The sequence below is a fragment of the Trachurus trachurus genome, assembly GCF_905171665.1.
Source record: "Trachurus trachurus genome assembly, chromosome: 5".
NCBI classification, from domain to species: Eukaryota; Metazoa; Chordata; class Actinopteri; order Carangiformes; family Carangidae; genus Trachurus; species Trachurus trachurus.
In genome coordinates this window covers 14,857,913-14,879,826 of record NC_139896.1, presented here as the reverse complement: position 1 = coordinate 14,879,826, position 21,914 = coordinate 14,857,913, and the positions used below count along the sequence as shown (strand labels likewise).

Genomic DNA, 21,914 nt, shown 5'->3' with positions numbered 1-21,914 from the left:
ATTAGATGTAATTAGTATCATAATGACGGTTTCATTCAATTTAAATGTCAAATCACAGCAGTGAAGCAGCATCCTGAAACACCCTGAGAGGAACACAGACGTTAGTGATGCTAATTTTTTCACCTGTTGATCGATCTGCATTGAAGAAGCTCTATAAGGGCTTCTTCCAGCCTTTAAAGGTGACGCACAGCTATAACTGCAGAGTGAGCAATGTGGATCGAGCTCGTTGTGTAAGTGCCTGCGTGTTCCTGAGAGGAGGTCGAATCAGGCAACTGGAGTGTAAACAAACATGTGTAGCTGCTATAAAAATATCAAGTGCTCATTATGTGGAGTGACATTATTACATGTATTATTGGATAATTATAACCGATGCAATCAGTACAGAAATTTAATGTTGCTGGTTAAGGAGGAGCTGACTTTAAAAACATTTGTTCGCCTGATATTAGTCAATGAATCTTTGTTTTTTAATTAGTACATGTTTTTAAGGCTGCAGACTATAGCAATTTGATTTGCTCCTGTCTTAAATACAAAACCCTAATCAGACAAATGAACTATAGCTGTCAAATACATGAAGAGGAATAAAAAGTGCAATATTTCCTTCTGAAATTAAGAAGCATAAACATGGAAAACTCATCACAACCCCTCAAAAAAAAAAAATTTCATCCTACATTTTACTTTGTGTTTCTACCACTCCCTGGTTCAACAGGACCACACTGGTTCTGAGATAGGTTTTGAGATTTCTTTAATTATTATTCTTTATTGCTATTTCAGATTACACAATTGAAACGTTCCTCTGTGCCATTTCTTCCCCCACAGTCATGAGCTGAGTTGCAGGTTTTCCTCACAGCTTTTAATGGGCATGAAAAATGACAGTATCATTTGCATTTGTGAATGAATGGGTTGAAGGAGGTGTAAAAAAAAAAAAGAAAAAAAAAAGAAGAGAGATGGTTGTGAGAGGTGCAGTGATAGTTGAGGACTGGCAGATCCGTCCATACTGCAGTTCTCAACTCAGCAGTCTGTAAAAAGGAAGGACTCAGATTAATGACAGACCTACATGTCATAATAATTATTATGTGTATAATGTGTTTATGGTTGATTGATGGTATTGATTTACCTGGGCTCCATGGCATCCCCTTGCACTCTGTATCTCCGATTGCTTTGAATGGATGTCAGATCTTCTTTATAGGTCCCTTCATAGATACCTGACTGACGCTTCATGTAGCTCTCACTTTCATCACTATGGGAAAAAAAAACACACACCACCTTTTCTCTGTCTGTTTCCAGTTGGATTTGAATTTATTTGAGTGATATCATTCCTCTTGTAACCACCTACCCCAGCCGTTTGCCCATGATTGTCTGAAGGAACTTCCTGGCAGAGATTTGGCCCAGGACTTTCCTGTAACTGTTTGTAAAGATGGCGTCAGCATGACGTCCCAAGCTAAAATCAGAAAGTGGACAGGTCTCAGAGGTTCTGCTTTTACACCACAGCACGCTTGAACAGTTCACAGAAAAAAATATAGTAAAATGTTGTGAAGCAACAACATATCCACTGCATACTGTCCAACTTAAAGGTCCTTTCTTTGGCACTACTTTGAAATAGTATATATAATCTACTACTACTACAATACTGCTATAACCACTACTAATACCACTGCTATTTCTCAAGCAGTCAATCAATCAATACAACTTTATTAATCCCACCAGGGGCAATTGGTTCGAGCAGCTGATACATACAATAGAAAGAATAACATAACAATAAAATAGTGTAAAATACCGAGAAGTATAGTGGGATCAAGGGTCTAATAAATATAGTAAAAAAATAAAATAAAATAAAGAATCTTCTACTTCTACTTTTACGACTTCTACTACTAACAATAATAATGATAATAACTGCAGTATCTCAGTATCTGAGACATGTAAGGAAATGCTGCTGCTGAATTGGCTTTATGCACAGCTCCACTACTTCCTGGACTTTAGCCAGCTCCTTTATTTCCTGTCTTACATTATTGGACAAACTGATTAATCCAGGTGTGTCTGACCTCACAACAATGGTCAGACACACCTGGATTAATCAGTTTGTCCAATAATGTAAGACAGGAAATAAAGGAGCTGGCTAAAGTCCAGGAAGTAGTGGAGCTGTGCATAAAGGCTATTCAGTTAAATATAAATGCTGCGTGCACCATAATCAGAAATATCATCCACCTGTCCTGTATTGTGCTGGGTGCATGCTGAAGAGTTAGAGGCAGATAGCACACAAAAAACAAACAAATGTGTCTGTATTCCAGCGGTAGAAACTACAAATGAGAAACATAAGACATGTGTTTTTTTTAATGTAATTTAGGTCAAACGAGCCTTTAAGCCATGTTTTACATCGGCCACTCAGTCCATATTAACATACTGACCGTAACTCTGCTCGCTCCCTGGGAGGACTTGTGTCATCCCGCAGCTTCTCTGCTGGATTATTTATAGAAGATGTCATCAGAATGGATGTGTCCCTCTGACCAAACCTGAGAAATATCAACATTAACTAAACACACACACACCCTGTACCATACAACACAATAGGACTATATACAGTATGTATTCACTTATAATAAAAAGGAACTGATTTGATTATAGAGGTCTGATTACGGAGGCGTACTTTAGAATACAATATCCACAGTGTGAGTGCAAAATGCTCCTGATCCTGTAAAATGACATTCTGCTGCTTTGACACAGGGCGCTGTGACTGATTAAGCTGCTGTGTAAATGTAACACTAATGTGACTAATCCACACACCTTGACCCCTGTTGGCATAAGAAGTACAGAGAGCACACTTGGTACACGAAGAGGCGCCTGTGTAAGATTGAAAACGTCATACACCATGTACGTACATGGTGTATGAACAAGTCGTTTCAGCCCTGACGCTGGGATCAGGTCATTCATTTTCAGCCTTGAGTAGGCTATAAGTCTCTGCCTTGCTACATATTCATCTTTTGTATATAATTTTGCTGAATTTATTTATTTATTTTCATTTCACTTGGTAAAAGCTATACATACACTGTGCCATAAGCACAGCACAGCAGCATTTAAAGATGCAAATAATCCATGAGTGCATTTAGAGCAGTATTTTAATTTCATTTAAAAAAATACTTTTTTCAAGTAATAATCTTTCACACTTTTAAGTATTTCATTCTCATTGGTAGGCGTTTACAAATCTCAACAGCCGAGAAAAGCAATTGTAAAAGATTTGAATAACTTAAAAAAAAAAAAAAACTCATAAAAAACTGTGATAATTGAAATTAACAAAGGTGTGAAGAATTCCAGTAAATCAGTCAGGACCTACCTAATGGATGGGTAGATGGATGGGTAGAGCGGGGAGCCCGATAAAGACATGACCAGGCAACAAAACAGGAGCAGTGCAGCTTTCTCCATCATCACAGCTAGTTCTGGAGAAGAATGGACGGCTAGAATAAACGACAGGAGTAGAAATTACATTAGAAAAAACGCTGAAACCACAGTTTCCTCTCAAGCAGCTTTGTGGCTCTGCAGAAGGCACCGAAGTTGCAGCAGGCACAGATGTTTGCTGTGATGGAAAATGTCATCACTGAATTTAAAATGTTTAAAATGATCAAAGCACAGATATAACATTTATACACATTTACACAACACATTTGTAGTGTGCCATCAGATTACCTTAATATTTTATGTGAATGCCCTGCAGTTCCTCTTTATTCAGTGCCCTCCTCTCACATCATCGCTGACTGCCAGGAAAGACTGGACAAAAGAGATGCTGGAACAGTACTGTGTGTTATCCCTGCATCCATGGTCAGTTTATACTGAACCTGTAGCTTCCAGTCACTCCCACATTACACATAATCTCTCCCTCCCTCTCTCTTTCTCTCTCTCCTGTTGTGCTGAGCCATCTGCATGCTCCCTCTCTCTTATTTTCTCAAATTACTATATTTTGCTTTATTGGCATGACCACAATTAGATACAGAGATGCCAAATATGTTGTAGTGAGATACAGTAATATTTCACAATATAAAACAGAAAATCAAGAAATGGGTATTAACAAATAGCCTACATAGTGTGTGGTATGATTTTTGTAGTTTACAGTTTTTAGAATGAAAGTCATGATACTGTTATGAGCCATCACAGTCATGATACTGTTTTATTCATCTATCTATTATTGAAATCCTTCCTAGAAATAAACTTATGGAGGAAAATGTGAATGCATTATAGACCATCATTTCACAGAATTTTGTCCAATGAAGTCTGGTGAGAAAAACAAAAACAATCACACAAAAACACATTTAGAATATTAGGCTATACAAAAAAGAACTAGGCCTATAGTATGAAATGACACAGCTTATTGCTGCTTTGAAAAACAAAACATTATATTTAAATCAATGGCTCACAAACCATTAAAAAAAACAACAGTTATGTGTTTCAAGGAAACAAGTTGCGCTGTATCAAGGGTTTATGCCAAGCGTTTCCTCTGAAAAGACATTAGGATACATTAGGATTGGTGTGGTCTCACCAGTAGAGATTCATTCATATTGTGGCTATTACCAGAGACGTTTTTAGGACTTTGCTATTAGGGTCATTTGGAAGCTTGCGGCACCCGGAACCTTGTTTCCACTCAGGGCTTTCTTTTTTTGTAGACGGACGGTGAAGTTTGACGTACCAGGGGGCAACAAATGCTAGCGGACAAGTCGGGATGCAAGATGATTCCCTGTCGCTAACTTTCATTTTCGCGGAGTAGGTTTCCACAAAGCCCCCAAAGGATGCTTTTTCAACGATTTAATGGGGTAGGTTAGAGGTAAATAGTCTGAATTAGGATACCGAATAGTTTCCGAAAACGACACTACGTTTATTTTATCTCTGAAACACACAAAAAACACATTTTCTTCCATGTTTAAGCCACATTATTGCTGATGCAAAGAAAGACGTTGAGTGTTGATTTATTTCCGGGTTTGTGTAGCGTTACGTTTGAATGCGGAGATATTGCTCTTGATTTTAAAACATCTTCTGCCCCATTTGAACAGTGCGTGGATGACATTTAGCGCGTGTAGCTCGTTCACATGCAGTAACTTATTAAGAAAAGAAAAGAAAAACACAGGACAAAATGTCAGTAACGACGTAGCGCTATAGTAAGTAACCCCATTAGGTCGCCCAGGTAGAGCCTCCGTCCAGTCTTTGCTCTTGTTGCTACATTTACGTCAACATGGAAATGTTCAGGACTTTAAAACCCTTGTTTACTCTCCATCAACACTGGATACCTGTCAGGTGTGTCCAGCTCAGACATTGTTCAAATGTTGCTAACGTCGGTGTCCCTGCAAGACAGAGGAGCACAACAACAACAACAACAACAACAAATGTGGACAAATTCAAGACTCAGTTGTCCTCTGGTCCGAGCTTTCAGGATTTCATCAAAGGGGTTTCAGTCATTAAGACTCCTGTGGCAGATGAAGAGTCCTCAGACAGACATGGATACCTCTCTGAGGACTTGGACATGGGGAATTCAAGGAAAGGTTAGTGGGGGATTGAAAAATATTGACAAAGTTCATTATATTCAAGTGGAAATTCTGAGCTGGTGTTTCTTTTTTTCTTGTGTGTTTTTGCTCCAGTGTATTTTGAAACCTATGGATGCCAAATGAATGTAAATGACACAGAGATAGCCTGGTCCATACTTCAGGGGAAGGGATATCTACGCACAGTTGACTTGAATGAGGTACAACTAAGCTCTGTCTTTATTTTACCATTATGGATATGAATTATGTCAGTGCTGTTGAATTAAAATGTTTTTGTGCTTGTAGGCTGACGTTGTCCTTTTGGTTACATGCTCCATCAGGTAAGAATGATGAACGAAGGAATAATGACTGACCATCTTTCAATCTAATGAACAATGATAAATGGCCCACACTTGTCTCCTCACAGAGAAAAGGCCGAACAAACAATCTGGAACAGACTACAGCAACTAACAGCGATGAAAAGAAAACGGCTGAAGACAAGCACGCCAATGAAAATCGGGATTTTAGGTTAGTGTGTTCAATAACGCACATGCATGTGAACGTCTTAAAGTTGAAAGCCTCTAAGAAATATGAACGGTGCATCTCTGCAGGTTGCATGGCAGAGAGGCTAAAGACGGAGCTGCTGGAGCGGGAGAAGCTGGTCGATGTCCTCGCTGGACCGGACGCCTACCGCGACCTTCCCCGCCTCTTGACCGTGGCTGACGGAGGTCAGCAGGCGAGCAACGTGCTGCTGTCGTTAGAGGAGACCTACGCCGACGTCATGCCTGTACACCATGCTCCTCAGGGAAACAGTGCCTTTGTGTGAGTATGGATATGTTACATCCCTGTAACTCTCTGAGGGTGTTATCTGTCCTCCTCTCCCCCACACCGCCTCCTGTTTGTTTCATTTTCTGCAGCAACACTGTGACTTTGATGATTTTATGTCTCTTCTGCCCCGGCAGCTCCATCATGCGAGGCTGTGACAACATGTGCAGTTACTGCATTGTTCCCTTCACACGGGGCAGAGAGAGGAGTCGACCTGTAAGCTCCATTCTCGAGGAAGTTCGTATGCTCTCTGACCAGGCAAGTTACAGGCTCAATGTGTATGTCAATGTCATTTTCATGTCAGCAGTATGAGGACTAGATGGCAGCTTAGCTATTCTTATGCCTGAGGGATGTTGTTTTTGTTTGACAACAGTATTTTTTCTAATCAACGCATACAAAATAGTTATTTGAAATTCATTGTCCTCTGAAATAAAATTTTGTCTGAACAGCTGCTTCTGGCAGAAATGACCCTTTAGCTTAACCTCAGTGAATTCAGTGTTAAAATGAATAGGAACATCACAGAGGTAGTAGTTTGCAGGCTCTCTGACTGGTTTCTGTGTGGTGGATGTTTTCCTCAGGGTGTGAAGGAGGTGACGTTGCTGGGTCAGAACGTGAACAGCTACAGAGACACGTCAGCAGAACAGTTCTGCAGCTCAGACCCGACCCAGCTCAGCCGGGGCTTTAAGACAGTTTACCGTACCAAACAGGGAGGTCTGCGCTTCTCTGACCTGCTGGACCGAGTGTCACGCATCGATCCCGACATGAGGATAAGATTCACTTCCCCTCACCCCAAAGATTTTCCTGACGAGGTACTATTTAAATTCTGTCAACAGAGCAGCTACTGAAAACACATCATACTCAAAGTTACACAATCTGTGTTAAGTGTTGATTTTCAATCTCCCAGGTGACAGATATACGTAAATGTTGAACAAAGTATTACATGCACAAAAGTCCCATATTGACTTGGCTGGCGACTCTGTGTTCACAGGTTTTGCATCTGATTGCAGAGCGAAGGAACATCTGTAACCAGATTCACCTTCCAGCTCAGAGCGGGAGTAGCCAGGTCCTGAAAGCAATGCACCGTGGGTAAGAGACTAACCAGTGTACAAAGCAGATTGTTAGGGCTTATTTGAAAGTGTTCTGAATGTGTTTTTCTTTTCTCAAAAATTACAGTTATACAAGAGAGGCTTACCTTGATCTTGTGCAGAACATTAAGAAAATCATCCCAGGTGGGTCATGGTAATTAGGTTTTTCATTATTATCATTCTGAATGATAACATTCCAGCTGTCTTGCAATCGTACATAGTGAGTAATCTGTACATAACTACATGAGTTGCCCTCAACCACACTAAGGTTACATGACTGAAAAGCCAGTGCAGATATGGAAACATATCTGTATATTGAAAATGCAGCTGATTTGTGTTTGGGTTGACTATTGAAACTGCGATCCTTGTATTACCCAGGAATACTCAATGACATATGCTACAGCTCCCTGAAAAGACCCCTCCTTTATCTTACAACACCAATGCCACAGCTCTATTCAGGCCTATCAAATACCTTTTAATATTGAAAAGTATTTTGCAATTAAAGATTTCTGCTGGCAGCTGACAGACCAACTAACTGGGGACAAGATAATGTTCAAAATTCAAAACCTCATCCCAAATGCTTAAAGGGATAGTTCAACATTTTGGCAAATTGGCCCATTGCCATAATCCCTATAGTCATAGCAGTAGGTTCGTTACCTTTATTTGTCGGTGTAAGCTATTTTTAGAACGGAGGAGCGGAGCGGCAGGCTGCTCAGAGCTACGCTATGGAGGCTAATGGAATTTCTTGGTTTCCCTCATCAAACTCATCAAATACAAAATCCCAAAACTCCAAAAGGCTGTCGTGGACAAGTTGTGAGCTGCACAATCACCACGCTATGAGATAATAATAGAACGTTACGAGACAGAGTTGTTTTAGAGGTAAATTCATGCAAAACCGCTGATGCGCGTTGCGTTCAGGGACAGTTTTTCAGCAAGCAGTCTCTGTATTTACCCTGTATTTACCTCGAAAACGGCTCCGTTTTGTAACGTTCCATTATTATCTCATAGCGTGGTGATTGTGCAGGTCACAACTTGTCCACGAAAGCGTTTTGGAGTTTTGGGATTTTGTATTTGATGAGTTTGATGAGGGAAACCAAGAAATTCCATTAGCCTCCATAGCGTAGCTCTGAACAGCCTGCCGCTCCGCTCCTCCGTTCTAAAAATAGCTTACACCGACAAATAAAGGTAACGAACCTACTGCTATGACTATAGGGATTATGGCAATGGGCCAATTTGCCAAAATGTTGAACTATCCCTTTAAAAGGAAGTGACAAATCCACTTGCACACTGCAGATGGACTGGTCCATAAACATTAAAGTGAACAAAAACACCTTCAACCTGTGTGCGTTTAACATCATTTGTGTCTATGTATCAGGGGTGAGCCTCAGCAGCGACTTCATCTCAGGCTTCTGCAGTGAGACGGAGGACGACCACCATCAGACTCTGTCTCTGATCAGAGAGGTGGGCTACAACGTGGGTTTCCTTTTCGCCTACAGTATGAGGAAGGTGAGCTCTTGTTGGTTCTTTAGCGTGCATGTACGTTTCATTAGAAATGTGTTGTACCAAGTTTAAAATTAAAAACCCCATTTTCCCTCATGTTTACCCAGAAAACCCACGCCTACCATCGGCTACAGGATGACGTGCCAGCAGAGGTGAAACGGCGGAGGCTGGAGGAGTGTATCGGTGTGTTCAGGGAGGAGGCTGCCAGGGTGAACGCTGCTCTCATCGGCAGCACACAACTCATCCTGGTGGAGGGAGTGAGTACCGTGCTCATGACCAGCACACATAGCTCAGTGGTGACTTATCAGCAGTGTTATGGTCACTCTTGAATACATCTAACGTGCTAGTTGGACAAAAGAATATTGCAGCTATTTGTCATCCCTAAACAGGAGCAGAAGAATAAAAGTTGTCACCCTGTGCCACTTCACTGTGTCACCGTTACGTGTTACCAGGCAACACCACTCATCTCTGGGTGTCATTTTGATGCAGGAAAGCAAGAGATCAGCCAAGGACCTGTGTGGGAGAACTGATGGCAACATGAAAGTGATTTTCCCCAAGGAAGACGTTGCTGTTCAGTCCGCAGGATCCACGACGGCACCGATCGACCCAGGAGACTATGTGCTGGTGAAGGTGGGGCTTGGTTCATACTGATTTTTTTTTTTTTTTTTTTAATATTCTTGTTTTGATATCATTGATAGATATAAAATTGTCACAGATAATTAGTGGTGAAGGACAAAGCAGTTGCTGTCCTGAAATGTCAAAGACATTTTTAGGTTGTTTTGAAACAGCGCAGACTGTGGGAAAACAAAGATTTTTAACACTTATTTTCTGACAAAGTGGGAACATCATTGGTTATTTCACCTGGCTCGGTACAAACAAGTGATGTCATTGTTGTGTGCTCCAATCAGGATTCAGGAACATATGAATCAGAATCTAATGACAGTCGTTGGTTTGTTTCGTCACTGTTAATTGAATCTGATCCAATGCACCCACACACACAGCATTCAACTCTCAATAGATAATTACATCACCAAAATAGCAGCACATGTTTTAACATTAAAACAGGTGACTGGTCTTAATATGTTAGATGATTGGTCTGTATCCATGGCTTTTTTTTAAAAAATAGTTCTAAATCATTAGTAATTTGATTTTTTTTACCTTCATTTGTTTTTTACAACAGCTTAATGGTTCACAAATCAGTCACAACATTAAAGCTCATCACCTTTTTTTAATCCTATGGCTGATTAGTGTATGTTTATGTTAATATGTTGTTGTCACACTTTACGAATGTGAAAATACTGCCAGATATCAGTATGAGATAGATATGACAAGTTTGGAAATATCTTTATTCCTAGAAATAAAAATGTCCAGATGTTCACATATGGGCATGCCTTTTAATAAAGTCATATAAAACTCATGTTTAAATTCAAAGGGCAAGATAAAAGATTACAGCATGAAAAGAAAGTGTTTTCTGACACTCGCAGCCGGACGGTTTCATTTCAACAATCATCACAGTTGCACAATGAAGGCGTTACATACTGCTTTCAGAGATTTCATCATTCAGTCTTTGATTGTTTGATGTCTCGTTTCTTTATTGCAGATATCGTCGGCAAACTCCCAGAGCCTGAGAGGTCGAGCCCTCGCTCACAGCTCCCTGAGAAGCTCAGTGAAGCGCGACGAGACTCCGCCCACACGCCACTAGGCCGACAAACACGTGACCTCGGACAGCAGCATGATCGAAACCTGCCATTGATGAACACAGGTGACACCACAGGAAAACAAACTCTTACTCTTCATTCTTCTTCTCTTGTCTGACTCTGAAGACACACGGAGGCTGCTTTTAAAGGCCGCAAAAAACTGCAACGTGTTATTTATACCGCCGGTACCAACTATCTGTTTGTACATATTACTGTTTAAGATACTGAGACCTATTTGGATTCAAATTAAAACGATGTTGTCTGTTTTTGCCGTGGATGGTGCCTGAGTGATGTCATGGAGATTTTTCAAACTGGTTTAAAAATGTCACTGGGTCAGCACATTTGTGTACAATCGCTGCGTGAGCTGCAAAGTCGGAAAACTTTGGGAAAGAATTTGCCTAAAGTCAGCAGCAGAAAGTGCTGTGATCTGCTTTGGAAGGAGCACGTTATTTCAAAAAAGATGATTATGGTGACAGCAGCAAACCCCCATCCTGCAGACTGTCGCCTGTTATGACAGGGCTGCAGTATAACCCTCGTGGAGAGGTTCACTGCTCTCATCTACATTTTATATGTAGAAAAGCTGCACACAGTTCAAATTTAAAAGAAAAATGCAAAATATAAAATACACAAAAATGACTTGAATCTGAGGTGAGATCCAAATGCAAACTGGAGCTGTGCACATTTCAGGCTTGGAGAAGAACTAATACTTGCACATTACTCAATTTCTGATAAGTTCTGCACTCCTGCTGTGATTGTGCTTCACTGCAGGGAGGTTTAAGGTGTAAACTGAACATCTGTCCCAATCAGCATGTAGTCCTGGAGAAAAATAAAGCAAAGCAACAGCAGTAAATAACAGCTCTGAGATTATGAATTCAGTTAACCAGTTAAATGTTGAAGGTGTTTCCTGTTTTATCGAGCCACATTTACAAAGAAAATCTACGTCTCTAACCTTCAGGACCTGAAGCTGAGTGTTCACAAGCTTCATCTTTCCAATCGCAGGAAGTGGGTATCCCTTTGCAAGTTGAACTGTGGAGCAAAATGAACACATTTACATGAAATAATCACAGAAATTCAATATGGCAGCCATTATAATGATATTAATTTTGTGGGATTGATAACACAAATGAGTACATTGCACATTTTAGCGAATCACCAGAGACATTGGGACACATAATTTCACATTTGAACAGAAATGTTATGCATGCCATGACATTTTTACAAAGTGCTGGACTAACTGACATTGTCATCTCTGGAGCTGTGATGCTAGAAAGAGTAAAATGTTGTAACTTTATAATGAAGAGTGTTAAATGCCATTTGATGTAACCCCCAATTCAAATGAAAGCATTGAAAACTAAAGGAATTGGACCTCAGACAAGAGGGGTTTGGACGGACTGGTATAGTCTGCTGGGGAAAAAAAAGGTAATTGGTAGATGTTGGATTTGAAATTAAAAAATGACCCCTGAACTCAGAGCTGATCTGCATGCAACAGCCTGAGCATTGATAATAGCACCTAGTACAAGCTAGAAACTCACCATTCAGCTGAGGTATGACGACCACTCTGAGGACCATTTGCAGGATGCTGTCAAGGGATCTGACCTGGAGGTGAGGACCGGGGTTAGTTTGTGGTAGCTGGTAGCGACGGTGCACAATGGGACTCTTGTTAAATATGCATCTCTCACCTGAAACTCTCCCACGTAACTTGTCGCCAGGGTCAGCCCAATCCTGTGCAAATGAGACAAAATTAGACCGCCATGTTCGTCTCTACAGGGACCTTTTGGCCCCATTTTTCTCCTCTGAGAATAAGTCCTGATTTTTAAGTAACTCACTTGTTGAGCGAGACGGCTCCAGCCAGCCTCATTCCACTGACGAACACTCTGGCGCTGACACTGGTGTCCTGTAATGTGAGATAAATAATGGTGAGTAAGTGTCAGTGTTTTTCTTTAAATCACACACACATTTGTCATCGTGCCAGCTGTTCAACCCACCAAGTTAAGGACAAAGAGAGGGCTGAGTGTGCCGTTGGGTTGGATAGCGAAGGCCGTCACCGTGCCAACGGTCTGAACCGTCATGTTGTTGGGTTGGAAGCTGATGCCGGGGGTTTTGGTCGTCTTCACCAGCAGTTTCACCATCAGACCTGGGAATTGTCTGGCAATCTGAAAATACAAAGAGAGCTGAGGTGAGATGACATATTGCCAGTGAAGGTGTTGTTTCCTACATGTCTGGTCACTGGAATGTGTAGTCACCTGTGGGATGAAGGTCCCAAACGTCCTGGTGTTGAGTCGGATGGGAGAGCTTTTCGGGATCTGTTGTGAAAGAGTGGGAAAAGGATGGAGGTCAGGAAAGTAGATTTAGTAAGAAATCAAGAGGGTGCTGCTCATGTTGGGGAGCTGTTAACTACATACACTACTAAATTAGTAGTGTAGCTAAATTTACATTTTTACACAGTTTGTAATTGAACTCCCTTTGACCACCCTGTCCCTATTTTTCTTTCACCCTGACCACTGTCAAGACATGTTCAGACATGTTCATTCATGACGCTGCGTGTACAAAAGCCATAGTTGGGAGTTTTTTTATTTGAACATGATCATTTTCATAAACTTGATTTTCTCTACGTAGTGGAGTGAAAAAAATGCCTTTTGTTAAGAAAACTTGCTTTCTCCCCCTCCCTACGGTAGCTTTGCTGTTATTCAACCTCTTCCATTGTAAAGTAAGAGGCAGCTTCCCACAACACTGACCATATCGTCTGTGATGTTCAGGCTGAGGACTCCCGCTCTGTTGTAGACAAAGCCTGCGGAGTTGATAGTGAAGGTGGACATGCCAATGTACAACATGTTGTTGATCTGAGGCGGCAGGGAAAAGGGCGCGGGGGTGAACGGAGGCTCCTGATGGCTCCCAATGTTGTAAAATTCACCCTGAAGGACAGAAGATGAGGAGACAAAAGCAAAAATGAACAATCACATTTAACTTTCAGATTCAAAAAGTATAAGAAAAAGCAGAAGCATCGAAAAGCAAAACTCTTTACCTTCAAGCTCAAATCTATAGATGTCTTTGAAACTGTGGGCGATGCCACCATGGAGTATTCAATCTCTGCAAACTTGTCCACCTTGGCCAGAACTGCAATGAAGCAGAAAGTCACTCACACATTCAGTGCATCTGAAACAGCTAGATATATTTTATGGATGTTGTTTTTACATAGACTTTTTACCATTGAGAGTTTTCAGCTGAGGGTTCAGATCAGATATTGCGTTAGCCACCAGAGGGCACATCTGCAACAACAAAGAAGAGAGAAACTCTGTATCAGTCCATGCAGCTTACAGGCATGCATCGGTAGTATCAGTCTGATTATTACTTATGCACAGGAGCAGCCGTTTGAGTTTGAGTTTACTTCAATTACATTTTGCTGGTGTATCACTTTTCAATACCAAGATTTGTATTTTTTCATTAATTCTCACTAGACATGCTTAGGATGTTCAGTCATGAATCATGATGCCATTCATAATAAGCTCAAGGCCACCCTGTGTTTTAACAGTCTCTAGGAGGACCCCTAGTGGTGAAATAAGATGCCCACAGGGGTTTGGGTGGTCATCAAAACAATGGACATAAGGCCAGTTCCCCTTACCTGTTTCTGCAGTGTGTTTTGCAGAGCTCTGTTAATGTATTTTTTGAAGAGATTGTACAACCAGCTGAAAGAAATGACAACCACAGACATCAGGGAAGTGCACAGCACATCAATATGGCAAGCTGACACTTAAATTTCCTCACATGGATTCAAATGTACTGTAAAATGCACTGCAGGGCTTATTTTACCTGGCTCCCCCATGGAATTTGACGCTCACGCTGCCGACATTGGCTACGCAGTTGACAGCACTGACTGTGGGTCGGCCTGTCGCATCACTCTTGATGTCAATGCTCGTGCCGATCGTGAGTCCATTCACATTCAAATCAAATGAGCCGCTGTCCTTTCTGTGGAGAAAGAAGGGAGGCACAGCTGCAGCAGAAATATCACAAAATGAATTTAAATTCACAGTGAGGAGGGTTTTTTTTTTTTTTACTCACATTATTCTGAGATACTTGACCCTCCAGTTTCCACGCAGACTGAGGTTGGCATTACCAATGGACAGTCTGACGCCAGTCCCAGGGACAAGAGCCAGTGCAGACTGTGGTAGTCTCACGCTCACCATTTTGATACTGGAGTAAAGAAAAAGTTTGGTTAAAAAAACATAGTCTTCACCATCAAAATCATCAGAGATCTGAAAATAGAGCTGTCTTACTTTGACAAACTGTACTTGACTTTGCCGATGGGAGACACTTTCTGTTTTCCTGACATGTCCGGGATTTTGACGCTTTTGAGTTTCTGCTCGATGGAGGCCATGCCCAGTTGTCTGCCTGACAAAACCAGAAGAATTCAGATCAGAGATTTGAGGCAATTTATAGACAGGCCAACTGGGAGAGGAAAGGCCTGCAACAACCCTTACCATATTCAAGGCCTTTTTCTGTCAGTTTGACCTTTACTCCAGGGTTTTTGCCTGTGGTTGTAGAGATGAGCACCACCAGAATGAGCCAACAGCACAGAGACATCTTGACTGTTGTAAGATAAAGAAAAAGAATGAAATGGTCAGCAGCAGCAGTCTCGCCTTTTTTTTCTTTTTTTTTATGAACCTGGCCCCATGGATTAGGTATGGTTTCTGCTTTTATGTGGTTAATAGGTTTGCCTTTCTGCGAGGAGCGCCTCTAGTGCAGTAAATTAAACTTCCTCATTTAGAGGAAGTGTCACTTTTTATTACAAGTTGCCCACTTCCTTATTCTTTGCTGAAATGCGTATGTCATAACATTTATTACTTTTGCCAGGGGCATCTAAAAGCACTGCTGTGTCTGTTTGAAGTGATGCCAACATTTACTATTCTCCATGCTACAGATAATCTACACCATCAACCGCATATATATAATTATTTAAATAAACTGTGAAGTTCTTCAGTCAGTAGTGGGGGTAATAGTCTGATAGTTTTTTGTTTTTGTTTACTAAACTAAATACAAGTACAACAATGTATAAATACTTCAAAGCAAGTTCAAGTCCTGAATTCAAATCCAGTTTAAGTGGATGTGCAGAAGTATTATACAGCAATGGACCAAAGTATTTCAGAAATTTTCCACCACTCCTTTGGGATGGGGATCCTGCTTCAGCTGAAGCCTGTGAAAGAACTGACTGTCACATGACCCTGATAAGGAGGAAAGCTTTATTAAATTAGGCTGAGACTAAAAGCAAAGTCCGCCATGTTTATATGGGTTTATATTAAGCGTGCATTTTTGAAAATGTTAAAGGTTGGACAATGCTCTTCAAGTAACTCGGTTAACTTAAATCTGTTAATTCATTTTATCTCATTCAACTGATTTATATTATAAGACACCAGTGTGATATTAAAGTGTTAACATATGCTATGTCTTTAACTCAGCTGTCACATGCTCAAATCAAACCACTTCTACTCTGTCGTATCCTCTTTTATTTCTTTTGTTGCTGGTCATCTTTAGTATACATTGCACAGCCCACAGCAAAATTGAATAGTAACTATTATGAGTAGAATCTATGACATGTGACTAACAGTGGGCAGCAGCTCTCTTAAGGCAGTTTCTAAGTGGGTCAGAGATGTAGCCGAGGTCAAAGTGTTTACTTTTCTGTATTTTAGATATAGGTCATGTTATCTTCTCAGCATAACTGTGTGTAAAAATTGAGTAAGACAGCTGCTTATCAAAGAGAGAAAACCAAAAAAAAACACCCGGGCCCATCTCAGACTACATGCATCAAAAACATCAGCTTCTCATATAGGTAGCTATATCACATCTAAATATATAATATGACACTGACAATGCATAGAATATTAGCTGTTAAAAGCGAGTGCCTTAATGAATCTGTCTTATCTCTGTTGGAGCATTCTGTCACAATTTACACAACGTATAATACCCAAAGTCGATTCAATAAACTAGCTTTTTTTGTGTTTGCAAAATTTCACTGCTTTCTCCCTCAGCTCATGCAAATAAAGCTTATCCATACATCCACTGCAACTGAAACAGAGGGTGAGAAGCCCAACCCTCTGGCTCAACAAGTCAGACTCAAAACTTCAGGACTGTTTAATCCTGCAGTCTACATATGTTGTAAACATCAAACTTTGACGACAGCAGATCACAGATCACAAAATCGCAAAAACATCTGTTAGCCTGACTCCACAGAGTGAATATACACCCTTTCTTACCTGAGCAGCAGCTTGTCAGGACCGGACGCTCTCTGCTGATGTGTCAGTGTCTGCTAATAAGGCAGAGAGAAAGAGGAACAGAGGCACATGGCCTCTAATTCACTTACCCAATCAGGAACTGAACTGGGCAAGGGGACTCTCCCTGATAGCAGCAATCGGCAAATTTAGTATTTGACTTTGACTTGATTTCGTCAACTGAATGCCTCACTTCTCACTCCTCCTCCTCCTCCTATAAACACTTTGGAAGATTCTTTATGTGTAAATCAACAAAGGCTGAAGCTGAAACGGTTTTTAGATGCTTGGTGTGTTTAGAAACTGTTATTTGTCTTTGCATATTCGTCTCATGTTGTGCTGTTGCTGACCTCCTTCCTAGTTCCTTATATGAATTTCCAGTTTGGTCTTTCGTAAGGAACTAAACTCAAAAATGGGGAAATTATTCTTGAAAACGGCTAAATTATCTTTGTCAATCAAGGCAGCTCCCAGCTGGCACTTTATTAAATAGGGCTGGAGAATTAATTGTAATGTAAGTGAAATTGCAGTTTGGCTAAGTGCAATATCCAAATCGCAGGTACAGCAAGTTTTGGTTTTTTTGATAAAAGTTGGTGTTTTTTTCAGTTTAAGTCAAATCAACATTTTGTGTATTTTTTTGCATATCATGCAACTCAATTGTGAAATATCAGATTTTGAAAATTGTGATGGACCAATGAAAAAAAAGAAACCACAGAAATCCCTGTCCCTGTAGTTTTAATCCACATCCCGTTTCAAAAGTGAGTTGACAGTTGTTATTTGTCAATGTTACTGAATGGCTGCAATCTGATGGGATTACAATATCACAGAACTCAATGATATTGTACAATTTTAATTCCTTGTTGTTTCTAACAAAAGCTGTTACAGTATGTTTTCTGTTAAAGGTGCATTTCGATTGGCATAAAACCAACATGAATACAGTACATTTTAACAAATTTGATGCATGCTTTTAAAACATTTTTTACAAGCATAAGAGAGGAACAACAGGTTTTGAAAAAAGTGTGTACTATTGAGCTCTGATAGTAGGCCTATATCAAATATCAGATTGAGTACATTTCGATCAGCCAATTCATGATAAAAGAAGAAACCATCACATTTCTGTCACTGCATTTTTTTTTTTTTTAAATCTGTACTTCAACCAAAGCCACATCCTGTTTCATGAATAAATTGACCGTTGTTATTTGTTAATGTCCCAGAACAGCTGCAATCTACCGTAATGGGATTACAATATCACTACTCAATCAACACTCTTGTGCTTTTGGAAACTGGTGAAACTATCACCAACTCTGGAGAAAGAGATTAACACTTTTTTTTTATAGCCTATAGCATTCTGGTATTTAGACATAACAAAATCATGAAGTGGTGTTCATGAGTGAAGCTTATTGCACTGAGCAAAACTTGTAAGGATCATAAACTTGTTTGTCATGGAGCTCATTTTCTGCAGCAGTGCAAAAGCCAAATAAAAAATCTCATCGACTTTTTATTGAGGGAACTAGGTGGATGCTAACCTCCAGTTATATGATCTCTGTGTGGTGCACTCATGGTTGTCCTTAGTCTGTGGTTTGATTGGTGTGATTGGTTCTCTTTTACAGTTTTTCTGAATTTCTAGTGGCAGATCTCTTATCACCTTTTTTTTTTTTTTTTTTGCAAAACTGTAAACACTTTCACTCACTAAAACGCCCTGTGCACTGTGAACCATATCGGTAAACACAGATAGCAGAAGTTAAACACGATTACTGTGTTTTACACAGCGTTACATCAGCATTTACTGTGTGTCATTTGTACACAGAGGTCTGTCTACGTGTTGGGAACATGTCACACTCTGACTAGGAAGGCCATTTGACACTATTTCAGCATCCATCCACTGTTAATGGTCCCTTCTCCTTCTTTTCGGTTTTCTTTCTACTCCCTCTAATTAAGTCTGTTCTACTAGTTTTGCTCAAATAATTGCTCCTCTCGATGCTGCTAACAGTGCCTACCTGCAGCAGAAATCAACTCATAAGCTAATAACTAACCGTGGAGACATTTCATGTTTCATGAGAGAATTTCAAATCAATTGTTCAATTCTACTGTGTGATACAATGCTGTGCTAACCTGCTCAATAGAGGCCAAATTGAGCTCATTTAGAACAAACTCCATGGTCTGACTTCAGGGTTTAGCCGATCATACACTGTGTATGTGCTGTGTTGTCTATGAAAATGCCTTTCAGTAATTGCAGTGTGTTTCAAGTCGCTAACAAAACAAAAGCAACAGCGGTTTCTGAGGGACGACTAAGTTTATTGTATCTCAGCGGAGGGAAGGTGGAGAGTGTCTCTGTCCCACTGAGATAGGCCTTGTGCTTTTATTTTGTGGAATTAATTAGCGTCATTTCTGTATGAAAGCCTAGCAACTGTTGTTATTCCTGCCATTTTTTTTTTCTTTTAAAGATGCTGCACGACTCAACCCAAACCCACACAGTACCACTCACTTTATCTCTTCTCACAACTGTGTGAGCACAAAAGTGGGCTGATTGAAAGCCTTCCTTCTCTCCTGCAGCTGTTTTGTATACCTGCAAGCGCTGGACTATTAATGCTATTCATTCATTCAAAGAGTCTTATGACGTAACATCGTCCTCAGCATAACTCTGCCATAGGTTTCTATTCTTGGTTTTCCTCTGCAGAGACCACACTGTCATAAAAAGTCTTATATAGCCTGTAGTGAAACACAGCCTCTTGAAATCGTGGACAAATGGTTGTAATTGAACATAGCTGTTTTTAATGTAAGGGTATTGTGTAACATGCCTTTAGTGTGAAACTCCTAATTGCTGACGATGAGCTATACATACTACATGAAGTCTGTCAATCAAATTATGTTTCCTCTCAGAGAAGGTAGGAATGTATAACTCTGTTACTAACATAGTTACATTACCATTTTTCCAACCATTACAACACACATTGAGTCATAGTCAACTTAATATCAAGTCCATAATGTCCAGTCGCTTTTCCGCTATTTTGCTAACCCTCCTCTTGACCATGTGCAATATGAAGCTGACGAGAAAGCAATCGATAGAGTGGTAGATAACATTATATATCATATGCAATGTTACGATGTGTATATTTGAGAAATTTAATCTGCCATAAACAAGAGAGTAGCCTACGGGTTACGGGGAATGTTTGTGTCGCCGTGTGCAGAGACGAGAGCTGCGGCCCCGATCTTGCGAGGTTGTTTTTCAGAGTGACACGAAAGGTAGAGAGCATCCATTCTGGAGGTATAGACAATGCATGGATGAAATAAAATGGACGTCTTGTGATGTCCAGGTGGCTCCCCTGGTAGAGTGTGTACCATAACCACTAGAATTACAACCCATAATGATAATAGTGATAATAGTAAACTTAATTGCCGATGTGGTTTATGAATAAAATGAAACTAGGTATCACAAACACAGATATTCTACCACAGTAAGAGAAAAGAAGAGCTCTCGTGAGCATCATAAAATTGCAGGACATCTCAAATCAACATCAGTAGCCTAGAACATATAAAAACAATAAATGGAGTCAAAGCAATAGGACAAATAAGACACAAATAAGCCCATAACTGATAACGTTTTGCTCTGTTATAACTTTTGTATCATTCTCAAAACAAAGTTAAAATGGATCCATTTTTTATTCTGATGCACAGATATGTGAGACAGTTAAGGACAAATCAATGTAAAGTGTCTTGTTGGGCCACCACCCTTGTGGGCCCAGCTTCAATGCTCTACGGCATTGATTCTTCCGTCTCCATAAACCCGGCTGCAGTGATGAATGTTATACAGATATTCCTTCATTTTCACGTCCTTCATCCTTCATTTCTAGCACATCAGTCCAAAATCTCAAAAGTTCCACTGTCTTGAAATCTGGTGACTGTGAAGGCCACAGCATGTGATTCACATCATTGTCATGCTGGTCAAAGCATCATTGACCCCTCCTGCCCTACAGACGGGGGCGGTGCAATTCTGCTCTCCGCTCGTTCTTCAGGGTTTTCCTTTAATTTCTCACTGTCTTCAGTTAAATGGAAAACTTGTTACAGTTGCTTCATTATGCTGCTTGAGGAGGGCAAATGTCAGTCTCACTCACAACACAGGCATAATTTGAATTACCTTGTAGATGTAATGGTTGTGAAGGAAATGTATGTAACCCCCGCCTCCTTGTGCATCTTTGTCACCTTTTCACTCATTATGATTTACCCCTCCGGTGCAACTGCAGAACATTACCCAAATACTTAACTTTTGAATATTGTCATACCCACTAAACATGTCTGCAAAGTGCTAACTGTGAAAAAAACCCCACTGAAATTAATCAAAACTGTCAAAGTATTAATAGCAAAAAAAAACAACAACCCAAAAAACTAACTAACTAAAAAACTAAAAACCCTTCCAACCTCCCATGGTGCTGGAGGAACACGGTGCAGTCCAATTAACCAGCACCAGTTAAACAGGTCTGATGGAGCTGGGACTCCTTTTGATGCTGACATGGAAACTCCAGCAGCAGCCCCCCAGGAGGTGGTAACTCAAAGAAAACTAATTAATTGCCTCAAATTTGTGAATCCAGTATATTGAAACGGACAAGGATAATTACGTAAATGTGTGCACCTCAAATACAGTAGATAAATTTACTGTCCTGCATGATATTATTTAGCTGCTTATGTGAATTTTGAGTTATACGGTAAAGAAAACAAATGAAAAAAAAAAAAACCAACCAAACACACTGTATCTCAGATCTCCTCTGACTCGTTGAGGCCCTTTGGACACGCAGCAGCATTGTGAAATCCTCGTGGCTGTCGACGCACACAAAAGCATTCTGTGCACCTGTGGGTGATGAAATGGGCTGGAGATGCTCTGCAGTTCACTACAGAAGAGGCAAGTGCAGTCTGAGGAGGAGTTCAGTGAGAGTTCAGTGTTACCGTTGAGTTCACCCCTGCTTTGCCTCCAGGCTCCACAAACTTAGACCTACAACAAACAGCCCCTTTTTTTTCTATTTGTGTTGTTATCAGTGAGTTTGAGTAAACCTGACAGACTGAAGT

The 21,914-nt window shown here is 40.4% G+C and overlaps 3 protein-coding genes across 3 annotated transcripts; 1 reads left to right on the top strand and 2 right to left on the bottom strand.

Annotated features, from left to right (window-relative positions):
• Positions 1-1,003: 1,003 nt before the first annotated feature.
• Positions 1,004-3,417, bottom strand: ghrh (growth hormone releasing hormone; the record flags this gene model as incomplete). Its single annotated transcript, XM_083971269.1, has 5 exons — positions 1,004-1,016; positions 1,115-1,237; positions 1,334-1,438; positions 2,403-2,507; positions 3,326-3,417. 5 exons carry the CDS (start codon positions 3,415-3,417, stop codon positions 1,004-1,006), a joined length of 438 nt encoding a protein of 145 aa, XP_083827395.1.
• A 1,618-nt stretch (positions 3,418-5,035) lies between these two features.
• cdk5rap1 (CDK5 regulatory subunit associated protein 1) lies at positions 5,036-10,636 on the top strand. Its single transcript, XM_083971920.1, has 13 exons — positions 5,036-5,516; positions 5,613-5,716; positions 5,802-5,836; positions 5,923-6,023; positions 6,107-6,317; positions 6,458-6,578; positions 6,899-7,129; positions 7,309-7,406; positions 7,494-7,549; positions 8,781-8,911; positions 9,013-9,162; positions 9,395-9,535; positions 10,506-10,636. Exons 1-13 carry the CDS (start codon positions 5,210-5,212, stop codon positions 10,605-10,607), a joined length of 1,788 nt encoding a protein of 595 aa, XP_083828046.1. The 5' UTR covers positions 5,036-5,209; the 3' UTR covers positions 10,608-10,636.
• Positions 10,286-16,898, bottom strand: LOC310986141 (bactericidal permeability-increasing protein-like). Its single transcript, XM_083971929.1, has 16 exons — positions 16,848-16,898; positions 15,078-15,185; positions 14,874-14,988; positions 14,659-14,790; positions 14,410-14,565; positions 14,222-14,285; positions 13,808-13,868; positions 13,625-13,716; positions 13,338-13,514; positions 12,846-12,905; positions 12,588-12,755; positions 12,429-12,496; positions 12,282-12,324; positions 12,135-12,198; positions 11,552-11,628; positions 10,286-11,418 (listed from the first exon to the last, which is right to left on the bottom strand). Exons 2-16 carry the CDS (start codon positions 15,178-15,180, stop codon positions 11,377-11,379), a joined length of 1,422 nt encoding a protein of 473 aa, XP_083828055.1. The 5' UTR covers positions 15,181-15,185; positions 16,848-16,898; the 3' UTR covers positions 10,286-11,376.
• Positions 16,899-21,914: the final 5,016 nt, after the last annotated feature.